The sequence below is a fragment of the Antedon mediterranea genome, chromosome 4, assembly GCF_964355755.1.
Source record: "Antedon mediterranea chromosome 4, ecAntMedi1.1, whole genome shotgun sequence".
In the NCBI taxonomy this organism is placed as follows: Eukaryota; Metazoa; Echinodermata; class Crinoidea; order Comatulida; family Antedonidae; genus Antedon; species Antedon mediterranea.
In genome coordinates this window covers 26,446,802-26,463,382 of record NC_092673.1, presented here as the reverse complement: position 1 = coordinate 26,463,382, position 16,581 = coordinate 26,446,802, and the positions used below count along the sequence as shown (strand labels likewise).

At 34.8% G+C, this 16,581-nt stretch overlaps 1 protein-coding gene across 1 annotated transcript; it reads right to left on the bottom strand.

The window, feature by feature from the left end:
- Positions 1-300: 300 nt before the first annotated feature.
- Positions 301-13,787, bottom strand: LOC140047067 (lysyl oxidase homolog 3-like). The gene is made up of 13 exons (XM_072091876.1): positions 13,620-13,787; positions 10,837-11,109; positions 10,295-10,446; positions 8,407-8,600; positions 7,816-8,053; positions 7,217-7,403; positions 6,468-6,622; positions 5,777-5,932; positions 4,865-5,024; positions 4,174-4,408; positions 2,788-3,034; positions 1,577-1,688; positions 301-1,153 (listed from the first exon to the last, which is right to left on the bottom strand). The coding sequence occupies exons 2-13, from the start codon at positions 11,090-11,092 to the stop codon at positions 1,140-1,142; spliced, it is 2,106 nt and encodes a 701-aa protein (XP_071947977.1). The 5' UTR covers positions 11,093-11,109; positions 13,620-13,787; the 3' UTR covers positions 301-1,139.
- Between the last annotated feature and the right edge of the window lie 2,794 nt (positions 13,788-16,581).

Genomic DNA, 16,581 nt, shown 5'->3' with positions numbered 1-16,581 from the left:
ACGCCCCCTCATGAATAATTTTTATCGCTTAATAAAACGAGGCCTTACATTATTTTATTAATTTTAGATTGCCATGACCGTATGTCGGTTTTCATGTTATGTCGGTCTGTCTGTCAAATTAGTTCTTAACCATTTTTATATTTGACATTGTTTGTTTGCAAGAATTCTATTTACTGTATTCTACTGCAAAGCAGGGAACATTAAATATACAGGCCTGTAGGCCTACAGCTGGGATATGAAGAATGTTTTTGTACTTCGTCAAACAATAAAAACACTATAAACAACAATATTAAAGACATATTTTAGTTTGGTTTTGTCTTATGTATATCAATTAAAATAACACTACTACTTATCGTCAGCAATAAATCGTATTTCAATGTTTATAAAACAACAACATCGATGTTGGTAAAATATAATTAGGCCTATATAAGATATGGTAATAAAACACAACACAAAAAATATCAGTGTAATCTTATATAAGTGGGTCTCGAGTCAATTGAGGCTATATCCATGTCCAAAGTGGCCAGTTTTTGTGTGTCTAATCATGGAGTAATTATTTTGTTTTCCCCACGCTTAAATAATATTCCACTCCCCATACGATAATTCGGATCGGTTCATCCACCGTTTTTTTTAATTGATTCATGGACAATTGACACATTTTTAAATGCATTGATTGACTTTTTGACGTATTCAATTTCGATGAAACATTATTACATTGATTTTTTTGGTCTAAAATAATTATCCTAAATAGTAGGCTAAAAAACAATATTAACTCCTTAACTTTATATATTTCAATTTGATTATCAAAATGTACACAAAAAGAAGGAAAATGGAATATACACATATATTAGGCCTAGAGGTGACATTGTTTTATTAATTGTAAATTCAATTTTATTCACCCACAAAATCTATCACAGTATATTAAAAAATATTATGTTCGTTGTAAGAATATGGAATAAAAAAATATCTCGATTTGACAAAATATGCCTGATAATATAAACGTGTTATTTCTGTTCACATCTATTTTGACGCAACACTACAAAAATACCCGAACATATCTCCATCATTTTTAACATCTTCTGAATTCAAACAAGATGGAATCGTCCAAATATCGTTTTCGTCAGCATAATCTGCATCCATTAAAGATCGTAACCTGAAAAAAAATCGGAATCTTAAAATAACCCAAAAAATGATCGTTTTTACATTTTAACGGCGTGATGTTTGCGTATAGTGGATTATTAATTTTTAAAGATTTGTAAATTTAAGGGGGTGCCATGTTTGCACAAAATTATGTGGTTGTGCACACTTGAGGGCAAACTGTTTGCGCAAATGTCGATGTTTGCACAAATGTGACTTTGCACATTTCAATATACGACTTGCCTAACTGTAATTTCTTCTGATTGGCGATAATACAGTTTTTACGTTATGTCTTATACGTAACCACTTTATATAGCTCACATTGTAAGAGATATGCCTGAGGTGCTTGAAATACTGCTAGGCCCAGGGGTGCAGCAGCCTAAGAGATCCATACTTAAAAACAACCGTGGATCCAATTATAGGTAACATACGGACTTACTGTAATGGCATCGCCCTGGTGACACACTGTAACCACTGTAATATAGCTCACATTGAATTTCATTATTGTCATAATCCGTCTCGCCTACAAATCTATCTGGATTAACATGAATCTGAAATGTACACAAAAAATATGATGATTATTTGGCTGATATTAATAATATTAAAGATGTATTGTCCCTTTGACTATCCCAAAAAAATAATAAAAGATTTCGAAAAAAAAAAAAGGTGGGTCATTTTGAAGTATCATAATAGTTATTAACTATCACCAAAAATTTGTCGAAAAAAAAATCATTTAACTAAAATACAGACGTTTTTTTGTTTAAAAAATAACTTTGACTTCCAGTCAAAGTTTTCCATCAAAACATATCCCATAATGAAACGCGCTTGTTTCGCTACTCTGTATGCATATTTCATAAAACTTCTTTACGATCTGTGTGAAAATACCTTCTCAACTGTGACGAGTTGTAAATAATCCTAATTAGCATATGCAATATGCGTACTCGTGGTTTGAAATCTTTGTTTACTTTCGCTCGCGACAATTTTCCAGACGAAATGTTATCAAACTAATTTACCTGTTATTTACGTAAACTTGTTGTTTTGGCTCGAATTTTCGACTTAAAGTGAATAACTTTAATATTACTTTGATATGGCCAATTTAAATTTAGAATATTTTGACCATCATTTTTTTGTGTTTCAAGGGACAATACATCTTTGACAGACATGTATATATTTTTTTTAAAGTGTGAGAATAAAGAAGAAGAAATAAAAAGGTTGAATTTAAAGCAAAGTCGATTTGTATTAATTAGAATCCATCATCAACTTTGTCATCGTCAAAAACATGGTACAGTTCGTGGTGTTTGTACACTCTCCATGCCATGCATCTGGTTTGCCATTGGCTCCATATGGAGTACTCAAACATATCACCCTCTTCTCATCAACTTTCAGCGTCGTCATCATTAGATTTCCATTGCAAAAATCAAGAATCCTATCAACACCTCACTATCGTGATTATTGTCACACTATAATATAACATAACATTTTAAGCTTGGTTCCCACTAGCGACGCAACGCGAAGACGTAACGATCACAAGCGATGGATTATTCAAACAGTGGTTGTCATTGGTCAACTCGTTTTTGTTGCGCGTACGTTCTTCTTGCGTTGCGTCCTAGAAGTGGGAACCACGCTTTAGTGACCATTTCATGTTCGTACTTTAAGAATATAATTTCCAGATTTGACACCAGTAATATCTATCCATTGACAGTCTATGCTATGTTTATAGTTGTCTTTACAATTGACAGAGATGCCCTGTTCTGTTGTGCAAGTGAATCGCTTTGTATGCCCAGGGTCACATTCTGTGTCTTCCAAACAGAAGCTGGCCTTGTGACCTTCTGCTACCTTCTCTCCATCTCTGCTTATCAAATCGTAAGTGGAGAATACTTCCATGCTGTGGAAATGCCTGAAAGACAACAAAAACAACAGTCGTTACGTGATTAAATCTGTGAGGTGGTGACGCAGACCTTTTTCTGCTTTTTGGTTTACCTGTCAAGCTTAGTTCTCATGCCTAGTTCTCACTAGGACGCAACGCAAGGATGTAGATGAAACGCAAGGACGTAAATGCAACGCAAGCGAGTTGACCAATGACAAACGAAAGTTTGAATAATCCATCGCTTGTGATTGGTCAAATCACTTGCGTTGCGTCTTAAGCGTGGTTCCCACTAGCGACGCAACACAGGGACGTAACACAACTCAAGTGAATTGACCAATCACAAGCGATGGCGTATTCGCTTGTGATTGCTAACTGTCTATAACTTCGCTTGTCATTGGTTAAAACGCTTGCGTTGCGTTTACGTCCTTGTGTTACGTTCTAGTGGGAATCAAGCTTCAGTTGGAACCAAGCTTCACCAGGACGCAACGCAAGCGAGTTGACCAATGAAAAACAACATTTAACGACTCTCCATAAGTTTCTATTTACTCAACTAGATAATCATAAACAAAGTACAATTATCATGATATCTATAGGTAAAAACACCCAATTAATACTAGAATAAACCTTATTGACAGTACTGCAATGTATTTGTGTTTATAGAGACACCTTTTGATTGTGTACTCACTCGTCAAAATGTTTTTTAGTTTATTTATTTATGTTATGTTAAAGTTTGGAGACAAGTCTCGTGGAGAGGCCGAAGCCACATAGCCGTTATGGTTGTGCTAATAAAGTGGCATCCATCTTAAATAATCAAAGACAAACATATACACAAGATGCTCTACACAAACAAAGTCTTATTACAAGTTTTTGGAAGTGGACTTGTTTTGTCATGAGAACAAAACCAGGCATCTGACAGGATTTGAACCCAGGACCCTGGGATTGGTAGCCGAGCATCTACCATTGGTATACAAAAAACATCTGTCATAAAGTGTATTTTTTTTGTCTTAAGCCTTGCCTACACTATCAAACTTTATGTGACAAAAAATGTGCCTATATATGGAGATGATGATGATGTCATATCACTACCATATTTAAGCATATCACTACCATATTTGGGTACACTTTTTTAAAGTTTGATAGTGAAGACAGAGCTTTAGAATGATACTTACAGATGGCATGCGTGCCAAACCCAATCATTTCTCTGTAAGAATGGTTTAAAGACAGCTAAGCCTCTGTTCATGATAACAGAAGAGAATCTAATTAACCGTCTAGAACCACCATAATTATCTGGTGCCTCGGATAAACACCCTTCCTCAGCTGCACATCTTAGAAGATGTCGTGGCAAGTCTTGGAGGTATAAATATTCACGCAATCTGTGTACATCTAATATTACGTCAGGGAGCGCTGTAAAATAATAAGTGGATACAGTATTAATATTTAAGTTACTGAACCCAGATTCCAGACCGGAGTCCGGATCCAGTCCGGAGACCGGATCCAGTCCGAATTCCAGTTCGGAGACAGGATTCCAGTCCGAAGACAGGATTCCAGCCCGGAGTCCGAATTCCGAATTCCATTCCGGAGCCCGGATTCCAGTCGGGTGGACGGATAAAAAAACGTGAAAAGGGGATGTAGTGTTTAAGAACAGCTGTTCACACTGATACATTCCGGATCCCATACGTTACGTAGCTTTGAGTCTCCTCTTCATAATTGAAGAATCATTTAACATATCGCAAAGCATGAACGACATTTTTGAATTAATTTTATTTATTCATTTAATGATTATCGACTTGGTAGTTATAGCCTTCAATACATACAATAAACACAGTTTGATAAATATTTGCATAACACATAGGGACTTACCAACATCGCATATGACACCTGCCCGTGCGTTGGGTAAACTGCAAGTCGTGTTAGTTCTGATCGTATGAGGGCAGTCCATCAGACTCCATTCTTTACCAGTGCAGTGTACCTCACTCATTATCATTGCTCCTCTAGGCCTGTTGCCGTAATAACGTGTGCTCTGACAAATTAGATGTGAGAAGCTTTTATAAGATATAAAATTAGTGAGGCGGTTCAAAGCTGACTGGCCAAAGTCTCTGTTTTTGTTGATTGCTGAGAATTAAACGCAATACAATCATCATCTTGCATAACATCGCTTGAATAGCAGCATAAGATGTTTACAGGGGGACAAACGTTAAAGAGGAGTTAATGATAAAGTGATACAAGGGTTGTTGTAACTTAGAAAATAAAATTTAAAAAAAAATACCATGTTTGTTGGCATTAATTTTATGATTGCTTATGCGATCATTTAATATATCAAATAACAACGTCGACAATTAAAACTAAAATATAAATTTTTTTTTTTAGAAAACAAAGTTTGCATTGTTTCACTTTATTATGTATTTATTTATATTTCGTCTATTATAAAGTGTAGGAAGTCATTAAGTAGAATGTTAGGATACGTCTGTCTAGAGGTTGGTCTCGTGGGTTTTTTAAAGTTGAACCTTTCCGTTCGATAACCATCAATAAACTTTTGTGGAAGCCCACAAGGGCAAACAAATAAGGTCAACAATTCATTTAAGTCATTGTAAATTAGTTTTACTTCGGTAAAAAAGAATGGATAGTCTGATTTTAAATGTTATAAAATGTTAGTGTTCGTCGAATGTGACGTCATGTGGCGGTATAAAGCAAGTACAGTGCCCTCTGCTCACACTACCTCCTTCTCACAAAAGTAGGAGGGGAGAGAGGAGATTTTATACTAGGCCTACTTACTGGTAAAGATTGTCTGGCATAACCCAATCCCAGTTGTCGACATACTACTAAAGCGTCCAGCATATTCCAGGAATCCCCACAAACGTAACCCCAGGTGTTATCAACCTTGACCTCTACACGACCCTCTGATCCCCATCTACCTCCCGCTATACGTACCTGTGAGAACAAAATGACAATAATGAGAATTATTTTGATTGTAATACTCTGATAAAAAGAAAGAAGAGAATAAACATTTGTTATTCCGACAAGGATAAGACAATTGGTAATAAACCTACTGTAATTGGTAGGTATTTATAGCGCCAAATCAAAAAATAATGTTTCAAAGGTGCTGTGTGAAAATAAAGCAAGAAACATTCTGAAAAGGTTTGTTTTTAAGTTGACTTTAAAGGAAAGATTTGGTGAATTAAGAACATAAATGGTAATGAGTTCCAAATAAGAAGGGCTGAAAGGAAAAGGCACGTTGACGATATGTTTTGGTTTTGTGCTAAAGAGATGGAACTGTCAATAGATGTTTAAGCTTGGCTCCCACTAGAACGCAACGCAAGGACGTAAGACGCAACTCAAGCGAATTGATCAATCACAAGGAACGGTTCGAATAATTATTTACGTTACGTCCTTGCCTTGCGTCCTAGTGGGAACCAAGCTTTAGAGGACGAACGAAGCTGACGTAGAGGGACATAAATGTAATTACATCTTTCTTTAGGTCATGTTTTGGTACATTACACCTAACACCAACGTCATCATAATGTGTACATGAACTACCGTTCCACGATCCATGATAACAATCCAAAATTGATTTCTCATTTCCTTTGCAATTAATGTTCCACAGCCAGACGGGACCAATTCCTGTAATATAAATTAAATTGATATCGATTAGTGATAATCAATGCTTGTCGTGAGGTGGTTTCCCGAATGATCGTAAAATCAAAACGGTATTGGGTATGACCAACTAGCGTTCTTGTCACCAACTAGCCATCCATTCATAGAAGCACTGATGTAGTAGCCTATATCTGCACGGCGACTAAAGAATGTGACCCGAGACATGACTATCCACGACTTTTAGTTGATAGAAGATTGAAAACAAATTTTTTAGAAGAGTTGTACTGTATGTGGATGTTTAATGAAATTATGTCAATAATGTTTATATAGGCCTACTAGGCCCTAGGCCTAGGCATATTAACAATAATGTTTGTTAGTATAATTCCACACATAAACAAAACTTAACAAGCTTTTTTCTTGATCTTTTATTTTTGTTCTTGCTTTAGGCCTATGTGGAACAATAACAAGTCATTTTCTACTGCAGTAACTAGATAATGTTATAATAGAAACCAAAATCAAAAAGAAAAAATTGAAAAATTGTTTACGATGAACTGACATTGTTTTCACTTTTTAGTAATTAGGAATTTGTAACAAAGTATAAGATATTTAAAGTTTACTAACCTTGTCCAAATCCAGCGTCAAAGATAACTTCTTTAGCGGATCCAAATCCTAGTTGACGACAGACAACACTGGCGCTGACAAGATTCCAACCCACGTTACAAACTGTTCCCCATTTACCAGCATGAAATACTTCCACACGACCCTCACCAATGTAGGCACCGGCCTTAATCCTTACTTCAGGATTGTACTAAAAGGAACAAAAAAAAGAACTTTTTAATATTATGTTTTAAGGTTTATGTCTCTCTTGTTCTTCCATATATTTTAAATATTAGAAAAATCAACAAAACACTATCGACACAATTCATAATGCCTTGGTTCTCACCAGAGACACAACACAAAAGTACGTAACGAAACGTGATTTGACCAATCACAAGCGGTGGTCGTAATTGGTAAACTCACTTGCATTACTTCTACACATGCTTTAGTGACCGAATAAATTACGTTTAAACCTGACGTGAATTTAAAACGTCAATTGTTATGCGAATACGTATTTATAGTTTTCTCTACTTTTTATTACGATCAGAAAATATACGCAACAACTCAGTAGATAGAAATATTTGCAGAAAATATCTTATTTTCAGTAAAAAAAAAACACTTACATTTCCTTGTTCTGATTGCACTTCAGGTGAATTGTTCTTGCCTGTACCGATTGGGTTTGGTCGGTTACTAAACTTGTGTCCATATTCAGCTGGTTCACATTTTAACGCAACCGCTTTTCTTGACTTGCAATATTTTCTATGCTCAAGTTCATCAATTTCACAATCTGAAAGTAAGCTTTCTGTTCCAACACACTCAACAGATGTTCGTATCATTGTCTTTCGTTTGTAGTCTTTGTTTCTGTAAATGAGAATATTTTACTTCAGAATCTTTTAACATTATCTTACCAATTTGTGGCCTTATTGACAATTTTAATACTACACTACTTCTCGGGATTTTTGAACTTGGAAAAATGATAAAAAGAAATTGTTTGTAAGTTGTATGTAAATGTGTTTCGTTTTGAATTATTTAGCTATAGACCAACACTCAATTTGTGTCCATTTTTAAGAGAATCGATCTATTTTTGACGTCACAAATGCTGATTAAAATCTCGAGTAATCTGTAACTCACTATGGAGCAAAATATTAAATAGTACGCCCTCTGTCGGTCTATGCATTTAGTAGCGGACGTTCGTAGTAAAACTAGATACATACTTGTATTTTGCTGTAGGTTTGTAAGCAGTCTTGAATCCTAGGTGACCACATGCCACTCTAGCAGCGTCAATGTTCCAGTCGTCTGCGCAGATCGTTCGCCACTTGTCATCCTCCAATTGCATCTCTAGTATTCCTTCAAAAATAGGTTCTACTGCATTTGGATTCCTTAGTCGAAGTTCAAATCTTTCTCTAGGCTTCGAACAAAATGAAAGGATACCGTAAACATTACTAATACAAAAGATAATTAAGAAAACATAAGAATACACCATTACATAGAAAACTACACAATCTAATTCTTTCTTTAGACTTCGAATAAAATTAAAGGATTTTATTTATTATTTCTCACTAAAATGCACATACAAAGAAATAGACAAAGCACACATTTTTGGTGAAGGATGGGAATCAATATGTGGTAAACCACTCTAAAACGGTCCAGTCCCAATAATACTGCAATACTTTAATAATGCAACGGATAAACAAGGACAAATAAGAACACAATATTATCACAGTAGACCTTTATCTTTATGTCATTTTTTTCTTTACATTTCATCTTCCTGAAGAAGTTTATTAATAGATTTCCCATTGAGAGGAATTTTCAAACTGTGATCTAAGAATAAAACTAAGCGATAACACCTTTCGTAAATGATGTGTACATGAACATATCACGTCATACAATTATGATTGACACTGCCCTGAGAAATATTTATCATCACAATCAATACATCTGCCAAGGGGGTATTTATATATAAAATATTGCATGCTGCACTGAATATTATACTTAAGGGAGGTGATTTTGGCGAAATATTAGATATTAATAATCGAAACCAAAACTTCCTGTGCTTTAATTAGAACACAACTGCAATTTTCAGACGTAATTACTGGAATGTAGTTTCTGATATAACGCGTCGCAAAACATGATTAAATATTTATATTTTACCAAAAAGTGAACATGCCAACGCATCGAAACTTCAATATAGCAACTGTTCTCAACGACATTGAGTTAATTCAATGTTTGGTTTGCGTCCCAATTCGCCATACAACAAATGACATTCCAGTACATTATGGAATGTTTAACCGGTGCAGTAACACACGCGAACGATTGAATGTCATTCTGCTGTATATGACGACCTTTCATATTATATAGGTCATAACATTTGATCTGTCATAATGTGTCGGAAGACGACATGAGACGTCTATATAATTTTTTACATTCATCCTGCAGGCCCAATAGTGTAAAAACAGGGCATACATACAAACAGGTACGTGTATAAAGTGGAACAAATGTTACTATTCAATCGTCTTCTACATCATCATCATCATCATCATCATTATCATCATCAACATCATCATCAACATCATCATCAACGTCTTACTTATAAACCTCATCCTCACCATTTTCGACAACTTTACCATGTTCATCATTGTTCACTACAACCGTCATCATCCCCCTCCTATCCATTATCAATCGTCTTATTTCGACTTACATTGTACGGTATGTTATCTTGAAATGTCTAAGTTATACTTAATGATGTATTGTCCCCCCAAAAACATGAAAATGAAGATTAATTAAATCAGACTTTTAATATGTTATTTTGTAGTTTTAATCAAGTTCAGTAGAAAAAAACGAAAACTGGCAGTCAATTTGACCATTTTTTTACTATAAATTACAGTTTTTTCAGGTAAATACATTTTCTTCGATTCAATTTTTGGTCAAAGTGGATAACTATTATGTTACATTCAAATGGCATATTCAACAAAAATTTTATTAAGAATTATTTTTTCAGGGAGACAATATCTTTAAGTGGCAATAATAGGCTTCGTTGAAAAATAGCTGTATAGGCCTAGCCCAAAAGAAAAACATATTGAAACAATATCAACAAAACCTTACCGGAGGAGGTGGTTCTGTTATCGGTAATGAAATACATGTTACTGCAATGTCTTCAGCGTGAGTGCAGTCATGACGACCAATCGTATTATGATCACAGTCTAAAATGGATGCTTCATCCCCTCTGCACCTTGTATTGTCCAGTAGGATTTCACCTAAGAAAGTAAAGAACTTATTCATCATTGAATCATTGTATCATTGTAAGGTGACGACACCTTTCCGAAAAACGAACGGGGGACAATTATTATATGGCTAACCTCTATTCAAGGGACACCCCTTTAAATGAACAGTAGGCTACTTTAATAGAGGCTTGCTGTATATGGAATATGTCCCACTAGGACACAACGCAAGGATCCCCGACGGAACGCAAGGATGTAAGCGCAATGCAAGTGAGTTGACCAATGGCAAGCGACAGTTTGAATAATCTATCCCCCTATCGCTTGATTGGTCTGAACCAATTTTCGTTGTGTTAACGTTGCGTTGCGTCATCGTGGGAACTAAGCTTAACTGTTTTGAGTAAAGTTCAACATTAATTACATACTCACCGCCTCCTGGTCCATATATGGAATCATAATGAAATGTTTCCCCTTTCCTGAATCCAAGCTCTCTACATACAACATGAGTAGCTTCGATTGTCCAACCGTCATCACAAACTGTCCCGTAAGCACCGTTATGGAAGATTTCAACTCGTCCAGAATGTGGCACGCTACTTCCAGATAGACGTACTTTTGGATAACCTTGACAGCTTCCGTAGTTCCAGAGGAACACAACAAGGATGAGTATAAATTGATTCCCAGACATATTATTATTATTATTATCTATTTAAACAGAAAAAGAAAAGTTTTAACAAAAATGTAGGCGATATAAAGAGAAATAGAATAAAAAATGAAAAATAAATAGAAAATAAACAATTGTAAATCATTATATCCAATTAAACAAAACAGGAGAATAACAAAATTTCCACAATATAAGCAACATAAGTAAAATAAACGAATAGGTCTGTACAATACATGCTTTTTATGTTTGTTTCATATTGATTTACGTAATGGAACTGCCCTCATAAATCAAAAGAAAAATACCCAATTATAAGTATTTGAAACGAAACATAAATAGTAAATATAGGCATAAAGGGGCTAAATTACGAAGCCGAAAATTACTCGTATATTGTTCAATAGTTGCAGGGTAAATGTTATCACCTAAGTAGGATTTGAACCAATGACCTTCAGAAACGCAGACAATCAAAATAAATCCATGTGAGAAATTAAAAATGTATAGTTTGGTTCCAGCAATAGAAAAGTAACGAAACATTATACGCAAATCATAAAAAATTGATTCAAACAAAAAAAGTCATCACGTCCCACGTCGACTGGCCTGGGAATGGTTAATAATAAGCTAACTCAATCCACCACGATAATGACGTAACCACACGTACGCAAATCCAATATTATTTCAATGTATTAAAACCTCAAAATCGTCTGATTTTATTCGATGGTCAGACACTATAACAGCTGGTATCCACGTGTCCCATTTAATGTAAATCGAAACATTACTAGCCTATTTTTAACCCACGCAAGAATGGATTTTGATTGGTAGTACCTATTATTTATTTCTGACCATGTTTTTTGGAAATGCTTTTTTTTTGCCACGTTCGCTAGTAATAATACTATTATTAATACACAGAATGTATCTCTGTGATGTCACCGATGCCTATAATATAATAATACAATTCGAAATGTAAGGGTTTTGGGGGTTAGAGGACCGGATCGTGTTAAACAAACTGTTGCAGAAGAGGAATCACGAATAGAATATATGATTAAAAATTGACTTCTACCATTAGCAGCAGCGTTCAGACAATAAAATTAAATGCGCGCCATTGACTTCCGATATTATAGTTCATTAATACCTAACTTCCTCAAGACATTTTCCCTTGACACGACCAGTTCTCTGATCAATATTAACAGTCATTCGGTCAATATAGTTCCAGCTTTAGTACGGGGAAAATTAAGTGAAGGGCAAAATACCGAAAAGAAAGAAAAAGTGTTAAGGTGAAGGATATATCAACGATTCAAAACGATACTATACCAGAATGTGGTCAATCATTTAGTACGGTAGGATGTTTGTAGAGCGAAATGCACAAACGTGTAAATACCTATATTTGGTAGACTTAACACGTTTTATACACATGTTTAATTCTTTGTGATGTTTATACCCTACAAAAATGACCAAAATTGTAATAAATAAAATAAATTATTTGTTCGATCGAGTAGTCTAGTTGTTTTTAAAAGTGATAATAAACGTCATTTTTAAGAACGCATCATTCAGATAATTTGATGTTGATAACTTTAGGATAGAATTGTTTTGTTATTTGTTTTTCCGTTAATATTTTAACTTTGTATGAGACATTATTTCCACTTGTTTTGTGGACGAAATAAAGTTGTCCTATTTTTATCTTATCTTAACACAAGGCTCCCATTGACCCCCACTTGGATGATGAGTAAATCAAACAATTTCAGACATATTTGACTTTCAACGTTAATCATGGCTCGTCGTAAATGTGTTCGGGTGAGGTGAACCGTCTTGATTGTATTAATATTTCAACCACTGCATCCTGTATTGATATTGCTACTGTTTCAAATCTGTCTGTCCTGTAGTGTAAATCCTATTTCTTATAATAATCCGGGAAGAGAGATATAGAAGTTGAAATGTCGTCCCAGCATATTTCAGATTGCTATGCCCATTTATATTATATATTTATAGAGATAACGATATTGTTTTACTCTTAATATGGTTGCTTTTGACGAAAACAGGACATTTCTACAAAAATTGTGACGTCAAAATTGGCCTATACTAATGAATGTTGAGAAAATGTTTTGAAAACATTTGTTTCGCTTGATATTCTATAGTATGTTATCTTGATATGATTATTGATAAATCGTGGTAGAAAAATACCATAGAACTGACATACTGTTTAATATGATATACATACTTACGAGTGTGAATCATTGTGTGTTCCACGGAAATAATTAATAATACTGTATTTTCACAATTAATTATTGTCAATAACATTAAAATAGTTTTACAAATAATAACACGTCGTCGTAGTCTCACTTTGCGTAGAGCTATAGTTAAAAATACCATTAATACAAATTGTCATAAATAAAAGCAATACAATACATTAGCAACTGACATCTAGTAAAGCATTCAAATTCCTCCCGAAATTCCTATATGAATACTACACAGACAAGGTAGGAAGCTGATAACTTTTGCTAAAGGTCGTGTTGAGTTTACAAAATTACAAAACTACATTGTAATTGCTGTGACAACTTACCTCAATTCTTGTGAAATATCCTAACTTCCAAGGTATATGCCCGATAAAATGTAATGATCTGAGTTGGCAGCAACTTTCCGATGAAAAGCTACAGTTCCAATAGGAGACTTTGAAGTAATAATCCAGCCAGCCTAGAAGTTAAAGTCGGTAGGTGTCGACCGACCGATAGTTTTGACTCGACTAAACCTTGAGCAAGTTATTTTGACGTTTGATGAGTTATGACGTCAGCAACCATTGAGCTCGGTTTAGTTTCACACGTACACAAAACCGAAGAATCGAAACATATCGAAAACAGATACCTGCCTGGACAATTGGACATAGTAAAAATACTTCAGATGGTTACTGGCTGTTTGAATTAGGGAGGAGACAAATTAATCCAGAATTTCCAGGTTTCGGCATGTGCTCCTCGGAAAATGAGTTACCATACCAACGTCGAAATTGAATGAAACTAGCTTGCCAAACTTTTAATTTTCATGAAACTGAGGGACTTAGTATGAGTGTGGGGTGTTGGTGTAGATTTTCTTGGTAAAATCATAGGCCAAACCTACTGTAAATTATGTTTGGAAGACGAAAATGTGTTACCTTTCTTGAGCTGGACGCATGTGGCCTACGTGACCGTTGACAAGTGAAAAACTATTTTTTGGCATAATACAGTATAAATCATAAAGTCTATTAAATTAAATACATTGTATCCTGACAGCAGTTAATTAATCATGTCTGTAGACATGGCACTTAAAAGATCATAGAGCATATTCTTTATATAAGCAACCAAAGTGTATCCAGATGTCTCATGTTTCTTAATTCGTATCTTATAGGCGAAAGTTACAGATATCATGTAATCACGGCCTCATTAATCATTATCATCAATATTAAAATAATAAATAATCCCGTATTAATGATTATTTCCACCATGTTCGGTCATTATTTTGCAATCATCCATCATAGAGACTAATGCCTATTTGTATTATGCGCCGCATACAAATTTAAAACCATTAACCATAAGCACAATATAATACATGGTGATTGGTTCAAATCTGACCACACCTCCGGTCATCTCATTATAACGAAGGTATTTTATTAATGACTGGCTATTATCCATGGTATTCAACAACATCGATACCAACTCATGCTGGTTGTCAGGTATTCAACAAAAGATGGGTCACCGTACACCTGCAGATAGTTTCACCTTAAAATCAACAAAGGTGATCTTAAACTGTCAGCATTCGTAAGTTTAGTATCAAGTTAACGTCAAAAAGGAGATTGAATATCGTCACACGTGAAGGGTCCCGATGGCCAGGGGACATTATACTTTGATCGAAGGTTAGGTCCCCGTATCAAAGACGAGCTATCGTGTTATTGTTAACAGCTGATGAGCGGATAGGCAACTTTACTAGCACGCGATCAATGAAAATGTACCCCAAGATGATGTCGTTGTTATCCGTCTTAGTTTAGGCCTACAGCAGAAATTTGAAATCATGACCAATTTATGAAAAGGTGTCATTTTTGCATTCATGCATGCATTCCATATGGAAAAAAAAACAAAAAATGAAAGAATTTTTACTTTTGTCCATTCGTATGTCATGTACCAGTATTGTTAACTCTCTCTTAACTTTTTGTAAACATATTACAAATCACACATCACAAATTGTTGTTGTTATTTTCTTTTATAAATACAAATGCATTTTTTTTCTTTTTGTTTATGGTTCTCGCGTGACTATTATATATTACCATTTTGGATTGTATTGTTTACCATTGATAGAAATTAATAAATGTTTAAATCGTTGTCGACAATGTTTTCAATGAGAATCTAAGCCGATTCTTTAAAAATAAAAAGATACGCCTTGATTGGAATTAGTGATGACAGTTACGATGGTAAGGGTATGAGCAAATGACGGGTAGAAAATTGGCAACACGCTGGCCTAGGAATGGAAAGTGTACCATCTGACAGCATAATTGGAATATCTATCTGGTTTTGTAGAGCGGGAGATACAGTTTGGAATGTACGCGTGTTACGCCTTGATCACGGGGAACAGCAAGTTAAAATTAGAACTATCCGTTATTTAATTGATACAGACGTGTTAATATTATAGTACGATGACATTAATGTTGTATCAGTGAGTATAATGACGTTTTAGGCCTACAACATGAATATTTGTTATATGTTATATATTGGGGTGGGTCGAACTTTCTGACTCTCCCCACCCCCACCCCAACCCTGACAACTAATTGTTTTCAAGTTGTATTTATGAGCAAGTTTATCTATTAATTAAAACTACTGTAGTACTTATCATTATGGTATTGTGTAAATTATATGTTGTTATAGGACTATTGTGGAAATGAATAGAAATAGAAATTTTGGAAACCGGACTAAAAGCCTAACCTTTCACCTCAGAAGTGTGGGCGTTAATCTTATAGGCCTATAGCAATCTGGTGGAGGTAACATAAACAACCATGTCGTGAATCTATCGTGATCGAAGTTTCGATATCAGCATGTTTGTTGGCCTACTACCAATAATTGTGGATATTAGTTTACATCAGATACTGCACGTCTTTTCACTTAGAATGTGTTATGAAATGTTTAGTGTTTATAATTGCAATTAGGCGATGCTACTCGTCCATAACCCCGGGTTAAAAAAGGGCATCATTTTAGCAAGCAGCAGGGTTATATCAGTTTTTCATAAAAGACATACCTGGATTCAAGTAAACCACTATTGAAATTGATTAAAAATATATAATACTAGTTTATACCAGATTATCTGGCCAAATTTATACATTTACAGGGAAAGTAAGCATTTATTCCAGTCCGTGCTCTCATAGGCCTACATCACGCATTTAGATCTCTTCTCTAACCTTTCGAAGTAAAGGTTAAATGTAAATATAACGGAAATGCCTATACAGGTTCGCGTCTGTACAATTTCCCAGACATCTTTAAAAACCTACTTAAGTACAATACAAACCAGAC